The 13800-nt window shown below is 34.1% G+C and overlaps 1 protein-coding gene and 1 long non-coding RNA gene across 3 annotated transcripts; one reads left to right on the top strand and one right to left on the bottom strand.

The window, feature by feature from the left end:
- Positions 1-3257: 3257 nt before the first annotated feature.
- Positions 3258-6667, bottom strand: LOC111887276 (G-type lectin S-receptor-like serine/threonine-protein kinase At4g27290). Of its 2 annotated transcripts, none has more exons than XM_023883438.2 (7): positions 5296-6667; positions 4928-5077; positions 4706-4848; positions 4401-4611; positions 4086-4323; positions 3849-3999; positions 3258-3740 (listed from the first exon to the last, which is right to left on the bottom strand). In XM_023883438.2, the coding sequence occupies exons 1-7, from the start codon at positions 6563-6565 to the stop codon at positions 3435-3437; spliced, it is 2469 nt and encodes an 822-aa protein (XP_023739206.1). In that variant the 5' UTR covers positions 6566-6667; the 3' UTR covers positions 3258-3434. The 2 variants fall into 2 exon arrangements, with proteins under 2 accessions (XP_023739206.1, XP_023739205.1); XM_023883437.2 differs by having other exon boundaries at positions 4706-4860; positions 5296-6666.
- A 5741-nt stretch (positions 6668-12408) lies between these two features.
- On the top strand, positions 12409-13590 carry LOC111879284 (uncharacterized). The gene is made up of 3 exons (XR_008223994.1): positions 12409-12629; positions 12719-12942; positions 13466-13590. It is a non-coding gene; the product is annotated as an uncharacterized LOC111879284 (long non-coding RNA).
- The last annotated feature ends 210 nt before the right edge of the window (positions 13591-13800 follow it).

Below are 13800 nucleotides of genomic sequence, written 5' to 3'. Positions count from 1 at the left end.
CATTACCCAGACCTATTCACTACATCAGACTTCGAGGATGAAGTCCAGGTCAAGTGCCGGAGAATTGTAACATCTCGAGAATTTGTAGGTATTTTCGAACCCTCTCTTCTATTATTATTTTGTCATTTGTAGTCGATGGGGTTAGAAGAGTCGGCCCATGACGAGCCTAAGGGCTAAAGTTGCAACTTTAAGAGCAAGACTGGTACGCTAAGCGTACATAAGGTAGGCTAAGTCTACTAGTTGCACCCTAGTATGCTGGGCGTACACTTGTCTATGCTAAGCGTACTCGCGTCAGATGCAAACCCTAATATTTAGGGTTTGAGTGCTATATAAGCATCCTTATGAGATCATAACCCTTCTTTACCTCATCCTCCTCTGTTTTGAGCCGTTTTACCCAAACCCTAATCCCTTTCTTGAGTGGGTGAGCTTACAGAGTGTGTTTTAAGTAGTTAGAAAAGAAAGTGTTGCATCAAGAAGTTGGAGAAAGAGGACAAGCTTGTGGATCTGAAGTTGTTTTGTGCCTTAGAAGCTCCAGAAGGTAAAAAAACTTCAAATAGTATGCTTGTATGATATAGATCTTGCCATGCTAGCTTTATGGAACCATTCTTGTCCCAAAAAGTCCCAAGTTGGTGCATGATATTATTTGGACGAGATAAGTTGTCCTTTCAGACCCTTGAAGAGGTCCTAAGTGATAAAAATGATGTCCCAATAGCTAAATGTGTCTCATGCATGGAGTAGGAAGATCTTAATGGATTAAGACCATGTATTAAGAACTTTCTGGATGTACAAAGTGTTAACGTTTGAGACTTTATGATTATTATGCATATTTGGTCAATGGATCTGAAGTTTGGGCTTAAGTGCTTAAGCCAATAAGCACTTATTACAGTGTTGGTAAAACACGCGTACGCCCCATATAGTTTACGTACGCCCAACGTACTGAGTCAGCCACCCTGATGGTGGTCAACACAAAATGGAAGTACGCCCAGCGTACCAAAGGAGTACACCCCGCGTAAGCCCTCTGTTGGACTTTTGACGAGTTGGGCCGCCTTTAGACTAATTGGACTTGGGTCTTGCAGGACTCTCTGAATAGTTAAGTTTGGGCCAGTTTTGATGATGGATCTTAGATTAAGGCCCAATTAGGAAGTTAGGAACAATTGGGAAAATTGGGCATTTAATGGGCTTCGGATATATGGATATTTAAGATCATGGATTTGGCAATTGGACTGTAGCCCAGTAAAGAGAAGACAAAATGGATTATGTGGACCCTTAGTCAAGATTGATATCCCATGTATTGACTTAGTGTTTATTTATTTGGATAGTTTGGGATTTTCGGTGAGACATCGATCGGAGACTTTCAGTTCATTTCAGCACTACTTGCGAGGTGAGCTGTCCTTACTATACTAATAGGGTCGAAGGCACCAATGTCTACCCTTTACGGATTTGTATCCGGGATTATTGCATGATATGCTTATTGATTTACATCCTAGTAGTTAGGATGGTGATATGCTTAGTGACCTGGTTAGGCCTGTATCTTGGTTATAGGATGTTGCTATGATTAGTGATCTGTTAGATCGGTTTGACTGTTATATATGCGAGCATATGATATTTATGTGCATACGTTTGTTTGATAGGGGGTTGGATTGAGGCGGTCCTACTTTGTGCTGAAGGCCAACATACCCAGGGCGGTCCGGATAAACTGAAGGCCCTACAAAGGGGTTCAATTAGGCCGAAGGCCCGACGAGCGGTCCGGATAGGCTGTAGGCCCTACGAGACGGTCTAAACGTGCCGAAGGCTCGGAGTGCAATCCAGATAGGCTGAAGGCTTGCAAGGCGGTCCAGTCAGGCTGAAGGCTCATTATGCATGATGATTGCTTATATGTTATTCATATGTTTTATGGCGTTGGTATTTTGGGGGTAACTCACTAAGCATTCGAGCTTACATTTATCGATTATTGTCTCAGCTACCTCTGATGATCGCGGGAAGGCGAAGGCGTGATCGTACAGTTCTTCATATTTCATGATTTTTGTGATTGATTATGGGATACTCTGACATTATATTATTTTGAAAACAAGTTTTGTAATAATCTTTCGTTTAAAAATGTTTTAAAAAGTTTAAATTTGGCATGATTTTTATGGATGTTACAAGAGGTTTCACCCCTAAATAGACAGTTTACTTTGAATCTTTAATAAACTTAAACAAGTGTGCACTCCACACATTCCTTACTTGTTTAATATTCATCAGGATTGATTTTAGTCAACAAGTCAATCCATTACGCTTAAATACAATTACTGAAACGATTCACCAACAAATCATTAAACTCAATTAGCATTTAAACATACTCTTGCAACGCCGATTAGGTAGCTCTATGGCCACTTCAAATTTCAATTACTACCAACTAATTCAGATTCAGACGAAGGAAGAAGTTGAATTTGATGAAAAGATATATCTTGAAAACGAAACTTCAACGCGAGAAATATGAATCGAAATGCAAGGAGATTTCTTCCAAGATCAAACTCCTTGGATCTCTATTTCTGTTAATAAACTTGTCAAAAGTTTAGGGTTTGTGTGTGTGTGGAGAGAGAGAGAAAGAGAGAGAGAGAGAGAGAGAGAGAGAGAGAGGGAGGTATGACCCATATTTATTTATTAATAAATCATTAAATAATATGGAAAAAATATAAAAATTGTATCAGAAGGGCATTTTAGTCTTTTCCCTTTTATATATATATATATATATATATATATATATATATATATATATATATATATATATATATATATATATATATATATATATATATATATACCATTTTTGCAGTTTGTCTATTATAAAACATTATAAGTACGCTAATGAATATAATCAAAGTTCTTTTTTTTTCTCATTAAAATCACTTTATTTACTAAAACGTAAAAAAACAGTGTCATATAAAATATATCATATTTTTTAAAAACATAGACCAGTTGTTTTTCTTTTTATATAAATGAAAATTAGTAAAATGCATGGATCATAATCAAAATATACTTTTAATAAATAAATTTGATTATTGATTTTACAAACTTGTATAAAGAAATTATAATTTGCTATGAACATGCAAAACCGAAAAGTACAATGATCTTTTATAGGAGTCATAAACGTCTATTAACAAAAACTATAAATGTATTTAGTTGCAACATTTTTTTTAAAGTAAATTGTTGTAATAGGCTAATATAAGAAACAAATAAATAACAAATACGTTTATATTGTTTCATTTAACAGAATATGTTTATAATAAATTTTATGTTATTTAATTTGCTAACTGTATATTACATGAGTTTTAACATAATATCTAGCTTATATATAATAGTATAAATTCTTGTTTCACAAATATATTCTCTTCACATACGATGCATTATTGGAACATAGTTGAATACATAATATTAAAAGAGAACTTAATTTCCTATCGAGCATTTAGATGTGTTATCGTCAATTCACCGACTGAATCCAATGTTGGCAACGATGAACTAGGAGTGAATTCTAGCAATTTATCTTTGGTGAAAAATGCTGGTTGTTTAGGTGGAGGCAAAGAATTCTCGTTACCGAGCATGAGAACTACTGATGACATAGTAGGCCTATCATCTGCATGATGTTGCACGCATAACAAACCTATGTGCACTACCCGTACTACTTGAAAGTCAACAAATGAGTGTCGCAAATGTGAACCAACAAGCTCAATCGACCTTCCTTCGTTGTGGAGACGCCATGCCTAAATTTTGTCGACAACAGGAAGTTATTAGCAAAGTTATATTGTGGCCGCTAATCGTTTAAAATAGCCAAGGGCCTCAGGCCTCTGGTGATTTTATATATAACTTACGTGTCCCGTAAGAGTATCATGATGTTCTTGTTTCGAGAATCCTCGATTTTTCTTGCCACTCACAATTTCCAGCACCAAAACTCCAAAGCTAAACACATCTGACTTTACAGAAAAAAGTCCATGTAGTGCATATTCTGGAGAGATGTAACCACTGAAAAGTATTTTGGGAATTTCATTAATGTATGAACAATGTAAATGAAACTAATACAATGAAGAAATGAGAGTTTAGATTATTACTGAGTTCCGACAACTTTGTTCGTGTTGGCTTCAGTCTCGTATCCGCTAAGCCATCTAGCAAGGCCAAAGTCCGATATCTTGGGGTTCATATCATTGTCCAACAAAATATTGGCAGCTTTCAGATCTCTATGGATGATTCGGAGGCGTGAATCTTGATGAAGATAAAGAAGTCCTCGAGCAATCCCATTGATAATACCAAAACAAAGAGGCCAATCAAGCATAAAACTTCCAGATTCATCTGCCAGATATTAGTTATTAAATTAGTTGATTTACAATAGATTTTAGAATACATGGCATGTGAATATAGTATCAAACCAAATATAAACAAGTCCAGGCTTTTGTTCGCCATGTATTCATATATCAGCATTTTTTCATCCCCTAGAATGCAGTATCCGAGAAGTTTCACAAGATTTCGATGCTGCAGTTTGTTAATACATCCAACCTCATTTTTGAATTCATCAAGTCCTTGTTTTGAAGTTGATGAGAGTCGTTTTACAGCTATTTCACGTCCATCCTCAAGCACACCCTAAAGATTCAACTAATATAGGGTAAGCCATCTGTGTAATTCTTACTGTTTTTCCGCATAAGAGGGATATATATATTGTTGTATAATGTATTACCTTGTAAACAGGACCGAATCCACCTTCACCAAGCTTATTGTTGGGAGAGAAGTTGTTAGTCGCTTTAGCAATCATAGAAAGGCTAAAAGGCAACATCTCTTTATCCGAATTGAGACTCTCATTCGTATAGTTATCTTCATGGTCTTGCAATGAAACTATGGATAATGTTAGTGTGTATAGTAAATTTTAGCATTAGACCACATAAAAAGTTTGTTTGGCTACCTAGTATAGTCTTGCGAGGTCTTTTTCTCTTTCTCCATGCTACGTACAGCGCGAAAATAACACAGACAACTACCAAACCAAGTGTAGATAACACAATTACAACGCTCGTTTGTTTGTTCTTTCTGGAGCCATATTCCGAGGTTGTGGGACCTTTAATTCAAATGTTTATAGCAATTGATATATAGTCAGGATATTATTCTATACAAATAAACATGATCTGAGCATTTTTGTAAATGTCAAAAATAAAACCTAATTTTCATCTTATATTTAAACTAAATTAAAATTAACACAAATAATTGTATGTCGTTTTGCAATTGTAGGGACGAATTTAGGATTTAAATTTTACTAGGGTAGAAGTGAAGTCTTACTTGATATATCGGAGGCAGCTATTCTTATGTAAAGCTCTTGAGTTTCATCAGACTCCCGAATATCCATTAGATCATCGAACCATTGCAAGCATCCACTTCCACCTCGTCTAATATCTAAATTAGCATACGCCGTACAAGAGCAATTCCTCATGCAAGCTGTTTCACATTCACCTAGCGTCATGCTCAGATTGTACCACGAATGATTTGTGTCTGGGAATTTTACACCTGAAACTTTACGAAAACCATCTGGATTCCCGCAAGCTAATGGGTTAATCCGTTGACATCCACTTGACTGATCTGCGAGGCTCCGTTCTTCGGAGGGCCGTGGTTCAAAACCTTCCAGGCAACTACAATTATGATTCTTGTCAAAGTTAATGTTACATCTTCCGTATGAACCACAGATCGCATAAGGTGTACATGCATCATCAATTCTTGCACCTGAGTAGAAACTCCAATTTTCCGTCCGATTGGCCCAATTCCAGTTACCCATTTTTCCGTCAGGAGTCAAACGCAGAATGGAAACAAAAGCTTTCGTCAGAAGTTCATATTCATAGTATATATCGTTCTCACTGACAACAAACTGGTGTGTGAATATTGCATTTTCGCCTAAATTACGCATGCCATTAAATGTAACACCAGTCCAAGGTCCGTACCTTGACTCCGGAATCACATCTCGCTTCACAAAAAATTGTGGATACCCATTTGGATCCACCCGAAAGACATACGGACCAGCAGAAGGATCGTCATTGCTCTTCCATGAAGTCAAATGTCTGTCTTTTCCTGTTATCAAGTCAACACCAATTCTCATCCCTGAGAGAAATGTGTCTCCAGGATAATCAAAACTCTGCCAAATTAAATTTTCCTTATCCCTGAGAATAAGATTTCCAGTATCCAAAAGCTGCATTACCAGATCCCTAGCTGTGTCTGATCCCGTTGAATTTGATGACCAGATTACAGAGTTGTTACCACTGAGAATTTGTAGTGCACCCTGTCTAAGTTTGAATAAACCAGACGTATCGCTCAGTGGAGTCTCTCTGTTAGCAACCCAAACCACTGTGCGAGTTGATATCTTCTTGAACCATATCCCCACGTATCGTTTCCTTGATGTGCCAAGGCTGAAGAACCCCATTTCAAAATTTTGACCAGCTGAAACAATGGTGTTGCCATCTGTGATGGTTTGATTTGCTGAAATCGTGTCTAAGGATGCACAAGTTATAAAGATTGAGATTAGAACAGTAAAGTATAAGAACAATATGGTAAGCTTCTCCATGATATGAACTTTTGCCCCTCTCGTATGTGGATTGATTATCTGGGTTTAAGCTATAAATTAAATGAGCTGAACTAAAACAAACGTACTGGCGCGGGAATGTTTAAGGCAAAACTCAGATGTCAAGCAATTTAATAAGTTGGGACAAATAGCAACTGTTCCAACTAACACGCAGTTGACCAACGTTTTCTCAAACAACCTGGCCAGCAATTTAATATGATTAAAACATGACGGTCCCATGTAGAAAAATCAACGAAAATGCTTGGTCTAGGTAGATGGCCTGAGTTTGACGGGAGTTATCAGTTATGGCCTATGAGATGATCAGTCGATGAGTGGAAAAACAAAGGTTTTTATAATCTTTTTATTCATTATTGGTTGAGAATTTTCGGATGTTAATGGTTTTTATACCTACATATTACCTACAATCTTTTTTTATTTTTCTATTTTTCAAGGATCAAATGTCGTTTTTTTCGTTTTATTTTTTTCACAACTTAATTATACTTTAATTACTTTGTTTTGACCGATTTATACATAACATAAACTTACATACAAACGTATGCCTCGTTAGAAACCATTACTCATTTAGAGGGTTTTTTTTTTTTTTTTTTTTTTTTTTTTTTTTTTTTTTTTTAAACCAAAGTAATTTTCTAAACATAAATAGAAATAAATACACACATTTACATACACATCATATGTATGTATTATGTTTAGTATATCATGTATTTGTTTAATGATGTTAATTGTGACCTAAAGACAAATATAGATAGTTTTTTGTTTATTTTGTATATAGTAATAGTTTATAATGATGCATCCGTTTGTTTGTAAGTTTATGTTATATATAAATTGGTTAAAACAAAGCAATCAAAGAATCAATAAGTTTTGAAAAAAACGAAACGAAAAAAACGATATTTAACCTTTGAAAATTGAAAAATAAAAAAAATACCGTAGGTAATCTGTATGTAAATACCTACGGATTACCTACAGATTATCTTATTTTGTAGGCATTCCGTAGATATTTACCTACAGATTACCTACGGTCATTTTTTATTTTTCTATTTTTCAAGTATCAAATGTCGTTTTTTTCGTTTTATTTTTTTCAAAAGTTAATTATACTTTGATTGCTTTGTTTAGACCGATTTATACATAACATAAACATACATACAAACGTTTGCCTAGCTAAAAACCCTTACTATATACAGAACAAACAAAAAGCTATCTAAATTCATATTTAGTTTTTCTAATGATGCATCTGTTTGTTTGTAAGTTTGTGTTATGTATAAATTGGTTAAAACAAAGCAATCAAAGTATAAATAAGTTGTGAAAAAAAGAAACAACAAAACAATATTTGACCTTTGAAAATTGAAAAACAAAAAAATACCGTAGGTAATCTGTAGGTAAATACCTACGGATTACCTACAGATTACCTTATTCTGTAGGCATTCCGTAGATATTTACCTACAGATTACCTACGGTTATTTTTTATTTTTCTATTTTTCAAGTATCAAATGTCATTTTTTTTCGTTTTATTTTTTTCACATCTTAATTATACTTTGATTGCTTTGTTTTGACCGATTTATACATAACATAAACATACATACAAACGTATGCCTAGTTAGAAACCGTTACTATATACATAACAAACAAAAAGCTATTTAAATTCATATTTAGTTTTTCTAATGATGCATTCGTTTGTTTGTAAGTTTGTGTTAAGTATAAATTGGTTAAAACAAAGCAATCAAAGTATAAATAAGTTGTGAAAAAAAAACGAAACGAAAAAAACGATATTTAACCTTTGAAAATTGAAAAACAAAAAAATACCGTAGGTAATCTGTAGGTAAATACCTACGGATTACCTACAGATTACTTTATTCTGTAGGCATTCCGTAGATATTTACCTACAGATTACCTACGGTTATTTTTTATTTTTCTATTTTTCAAGTATCAAATGTCGTTTTTTTCGTTTTATTTTTTTCACATCTTAATTATACTTTGATTGCTTTGTTTTGACCGATTTATACATAACAAAAACATACATTCAAACGTATGCCTAGTTAGAAACCGTTACTATATACATAACAAACAAAAAGCTATTTAAATTCATATTTAGTTTTTCTAATGATGCATTCGTTTGTTTGTAAGTTTTTGTTAAGTATAAATTGGTTAAAACAAAGCAATCAAAGTATAAATAAGTTGTGAAAAAAAAAACGAAACGAAAAAAACGATATTTGACCTTTGAAAATTGAAAAATAAAAAAATACCGTAGGTAATCTGTAGGTAAATACCTACGGATTACCTACAGATTACCTTATTATGTAGGCATTCCGTAGGTATTTACCTACAGATTACCAACAGTCATTTTTTATTTTTCTATTTTTCAAGTATCAAATGTCGTTTTTTTCGTTTTATTTCTTTCACATCTTAATTATACTTTGATTGCTTTGTTTTGACCGATTTATACATAACAAAAACATACATACAAACGTATGCCTAGTTAGAAACCGTTACTATATACATAACAAACAAAAAGCTATTTAAATTCATATTTAGTTTTTCTAATGATGCATTCGTTTGTTTGTAAGTTTGTGTTAAGTATAAATTGGTTAAAACAAAGCAATCAAAGTATAAATAAGTTGTGAAAAAAAAAACGAAACGAAAAAAACGATATTTGACCTTTGAAAATTGAAAAATAAAAAAATACCGTAGGTAATCTGTAGGTAAATACCTACGGATTACCTACAGATTACCTTATTATGTAGGCATTCCGTAGGTATTTACCTACAAATTACCAACAGTCATTTTTTATTTTTCTATTTTTCAAGTATCAAATGTCGTTTTTTTCGTTTTATTTCTTTCACATCTTAATTATACTTTGATTGCTTTGTTTTGACCGATTTATACATAACATAAACATACATACAAACGTATGCCTAGTTAGAAACCGTTACTATATATACATAACAAACAATAAGCTATCTAAATTCATATTTAGTTTTTCTAATGATGCATTCGTTTGTTTGTAAGTTTGTGTTATGTATAAATTGGTTAAAACAAAGCAATCAAAGTATAAATGAGTTGTGAAAAAAACGAAACGAAAAAAACGATATTTGACCTTTGAAAATTGAAAAATAAAAAAATACCGTAGGTAATCTGTAGGTAAATACCTACGGATTACCTACAGATTAGCTTATTTTGTAGGCATTCCGTAGGTATTTACCTACAGATTACCTACGGTCATTTCTTATTTTTCTATTTTTCAAGTATCAAATGTCGTTTTTTTCGTTTTATTTCTGTCACATCTTAATTATACTTTGATTGCTTTGTTTTGACCGATTTATACATAACATAAACATATATACAAACGTATGCCTAGTTAGAAACCGTTACTATATATACATAACGGCTACTTTGTAAATGGCCCCTCGAACAATGCTCGGTCTTACAACGGCTACTTTGTAAATGGTTATAAGTTCCACACACAAGAATATGGTAAAGGAAGTGCAACAAATAACTATGGACTATGCGTGAGGGGGGAGATATATAATGGCGAAGAGTCAGACTACTACGGATTATTGGATGAGATCCTAGAGATTGACTATTATGGCATTGGGCGCTCGACTGTTGTGCTTTTCAAATGCACTTGGTTTGATAATATCCGCGGTGTAGTAGTTAACAAGAATAAATTGGTTGATGTTAATCCTATGTCTCGTATTCAAACTAATGACCCTTTTTGTTTGGCATCACAAGCGGAACAAGTATTATATACACCATATCCTGCGGTGACAGATGAACTAAAAGATCTTTGGGCGGTTGTCAAGACAAAACCAAGAGGGGTATATGAAGTCACCGAAGCTGAAACGGAAGTTGCGCTTGATGGAAGCACTGAATCAAATGGAGTCTTTCATCTTGGTGAACGGTTTGAGTTACCGAATGAAGTAAATGTTAGTGAACGTTTGAGCCTAGCCTCAAATAGAACTAACTTTGAGCAAATATCTTCCGATGAGAGTGAGGGTTCTGAAGCGGAAAACCAAGAAGATGATACAGATGAAGATGATAAAGACGAACCAGTTTATTTTAACTACTATGATCCAGATGAGGTCGAATGTTAGGAAGTTTGTTTTATGTTATATGGTATATACACTTTAATATATTTGTTATCTTGTTTTACTTTTAATTTATAATATGGTATGTAGACGCTAGTCTATTTGTTATTTTTCATTATCATCTAATATATTTGACTATTTTTGTTATACAAATGTAGCATGTCGGATAAAAGCCTAGCACGTAACCTTTTTCCAGTTCGTCCTTCGCCGGGTGGTAGGCCATCGTCTTTGCCTGACCGTAGTGGCCTTCAACGCATCCCTCTTATAGGTGGTTCTGTACCAGGAGTCAGGTCATCACCTTTACCTGATCCTAATGGCCTTCCACGCATCCCTCTTACAGGTGGTTCAGTACGAGGAGTCAAGTCATCACCTTTGCTTGATCCTAGTGGCCTTCCACGCATCCATCTCACAGGTGGTTCTGTACCAGGAGCCAAGTCATCACCTTTGCATGATCCTAGTGGCCTTCCACGCATCCCTCTTACAGTTGGTTCTGTACTAGGATCCGGGTCATCGCCTTTGCTTGATCCTAATGGCCTTCCACGCGGTGGTTTTGTATCGGGAGCCAGGTCATCGCCCGGCCCTAATGGCCTTCCACGCATCCCTTTGACGGGTGGCCTTTCACGCACTTCAGTTAGGACGACAAGGTCAGGATTCTCAGGGAATAGTAGCATGGGTGACATAAATACCAACATGGCTTGACTGATGCTATAGCAGATATAGGGGTGGTATAGAATGTTAGGAATGGTATTGCATATGGTTATGAGATGACAGGCAACAATGAAGACCCTGCTAGTGATTTTTTCTATAATGGGCCTGAGCATGAAAATGAGCCTGAGCATGGGCATGAGTCTGTGCGTGAGCCTGAATCACCAATGGTTCAGACGCCCCATTATTCGGGTACACATGGTGGATCAAATGCTGCAGATTCGAATGGCTCTCATAGGCCATTTATCACACGAAAGGGGTACAAGTAAGTCTTTTTTTTTAATTATTATAAATTTACTATTTTTGATGTTATAATTATCCTTATATGGTTATTTCAATATTGTAGGTTTGGGAGACAAAGTATTCATCGGGCGATCGTAAAGATATTTTGGCAGTCTATAAATGAACCTTGGATTACTTATAAAAAAAATTCCGAAGGAAGTTGTCACTCAAATGTTTGAGCGTTTTAGGGTAATATATCAATTATTTATTTTTATTATCTATTTCTCATTCACTGTTATTTTGCATTTTAAACTTTTACTTTTTATTTTTTACAGACTCAATGCCGGTGGGATCCAAATGAAGAAGGGTTAATTCGTGAAGGTTTTGAGAATACACTGAAAGATCGCTACAGGGGTAGAATGAGGGATGCTATGGAAGCATCGGTAAATTCTGCAAGAAAAGTTGGCCACGTTATCACAGAGATTAATGATAACTTTGAGATTCTTGCAAATTACAATCCTCCTGAAATACATATAGATGTTTGGCGACGTTTGTGCAGGGCAAGGAATCTAATACATTATTGCTTATTTTGTTGTTTTTTATTTTGTATTCTAATTATATTATATTATATTATATTATATATATATATATATATATATATATATATATATTACAGAAATGGGACACGAATGAGTGGAAAAAGTTGTCCAAAAGCGGAAAAAACAATTGTAACACTGATTCGGGGGGGGGGGGGGGGGGGGGGGAACCAGACATACGGGTGGTAGCATTGGATTTGAGGAGCACCGTCTTAAATTGGTAAATAATCCTAATTATTGATTTTAGTGATACATTTTTCTTTCAACACTAATTATATCAATTATATTGTGTCGTTTATATAGAAACAGTTGACGGGTGAAGACCCCTCATTCATTGATCTTTATTATAAGACACATCTTACTGCCGAATCAAAGAAAATATATTTTGGGGGCGATAAAGAGGCACAAGTGGGTTTCGTGAATGAGACATCTAGAGTGGCGATCGTAAGTTGTCTTTATCTTTTTATATATTTACTAATATTAGTTTTTACTTTTTAGTACAATAACAAAAACTTTCTTTTGGTATGTTGTAGGAATCATATAACACAGCCCTATCTCAAAAATATGGTGATGATACGACTCAACATAATGTGAATGATCCTGATTGTGGACCCAAACACAATTGCTTAGGAAAGGCGGGAAACAAAAAGGTCCTATCTATGGGGCAGGATACTCGGATCTTCACTTTCTGATGATGGGTGCATATTGTTATGAGTCAACTTCAGCTTCTGCTGACTTTGCAAAGTCACAACAGGAGGTACTATTATTTACATAATATATTATAGAGAAAAAAATCAAATAAAGAGGTACTTAATATGGCTGAAAAATATATGTTCATATTGGTAAGATACATTGTTGTTACGGGTGAAAATTGAAATATGTTGTCATTATTAATATTAGGTAAAGTGCATTTTTATTATGGTTGAAAATGATACTTTTTTGCTATTATTAAATTAGGTAAAACATAATGCTACAATGGGTGAAAATTATAGTATGTTGCTATTATTAATATTTGGTAAAGTAAATTGTTGTTATTGATAATAATTTAAATATATTGATATTATGGATTAGATATGTAAAGTACAATGGTATAATGGATAAAAATATAGTATGTTATTATTTTGCATATAAAAAGTTATTATTATGGATGTTAAAAACAATGTACATTTTTATTAGCAATAGTGTGTTTTTATATAGAATTAAAAGTAAAGTACATTGCTATCATGGTTTAAAGTTTAATTACATTTACTAACTGCATGTGTTTGTCTTGCTATATTTAGGTAAATGAGTTGCGACAAAAAATGTCAAACATGGAACAAGCCATGGAAGAAAAGCAAAGTGAAATGAATTTGCAAATGCAACAAATGCGAAATGAAATGGAATTGCAAGTGCAACGACAATTGGAGGCCTTTATGAAACAAATTAATCCGTCCGATAATCCACCAAGTAGTTCTTAGTTTTTGTTTTAGAGCACTAAATTAATGTTATGTTATTGACTAGTTCTTAGTTTATGTAATGGTATTGTAATGGTATTTTGAGTATTTGAATGTATGAATGGCATGTTAGTGACTATTTTAATGGTAATGAATGTAATGGTATTTGACTATTATTTTAA

The sequence above is a fragment of the Lactuca sativa genome, chromosome 5 (assembly GCF_002870075.4).
Source record: "Lactuca sativa cultivar Salinas chromosome 5, Lsat_Salinas_v11, whole genome shotgun sequence".
NCBI classification, from domain to species: domain Eukaryota; kingdom Viridiplantae; phylum Streptophyta; class Magnoliopsida; order Asterales; family Asteraceae; genus Lactuca; species Lactuca sativa.
The sequence above is the reverse complement of the archived record's forward strand: the minus strand, read 5'-3'. Positions and strand labels throughout refer to the sequence as shown.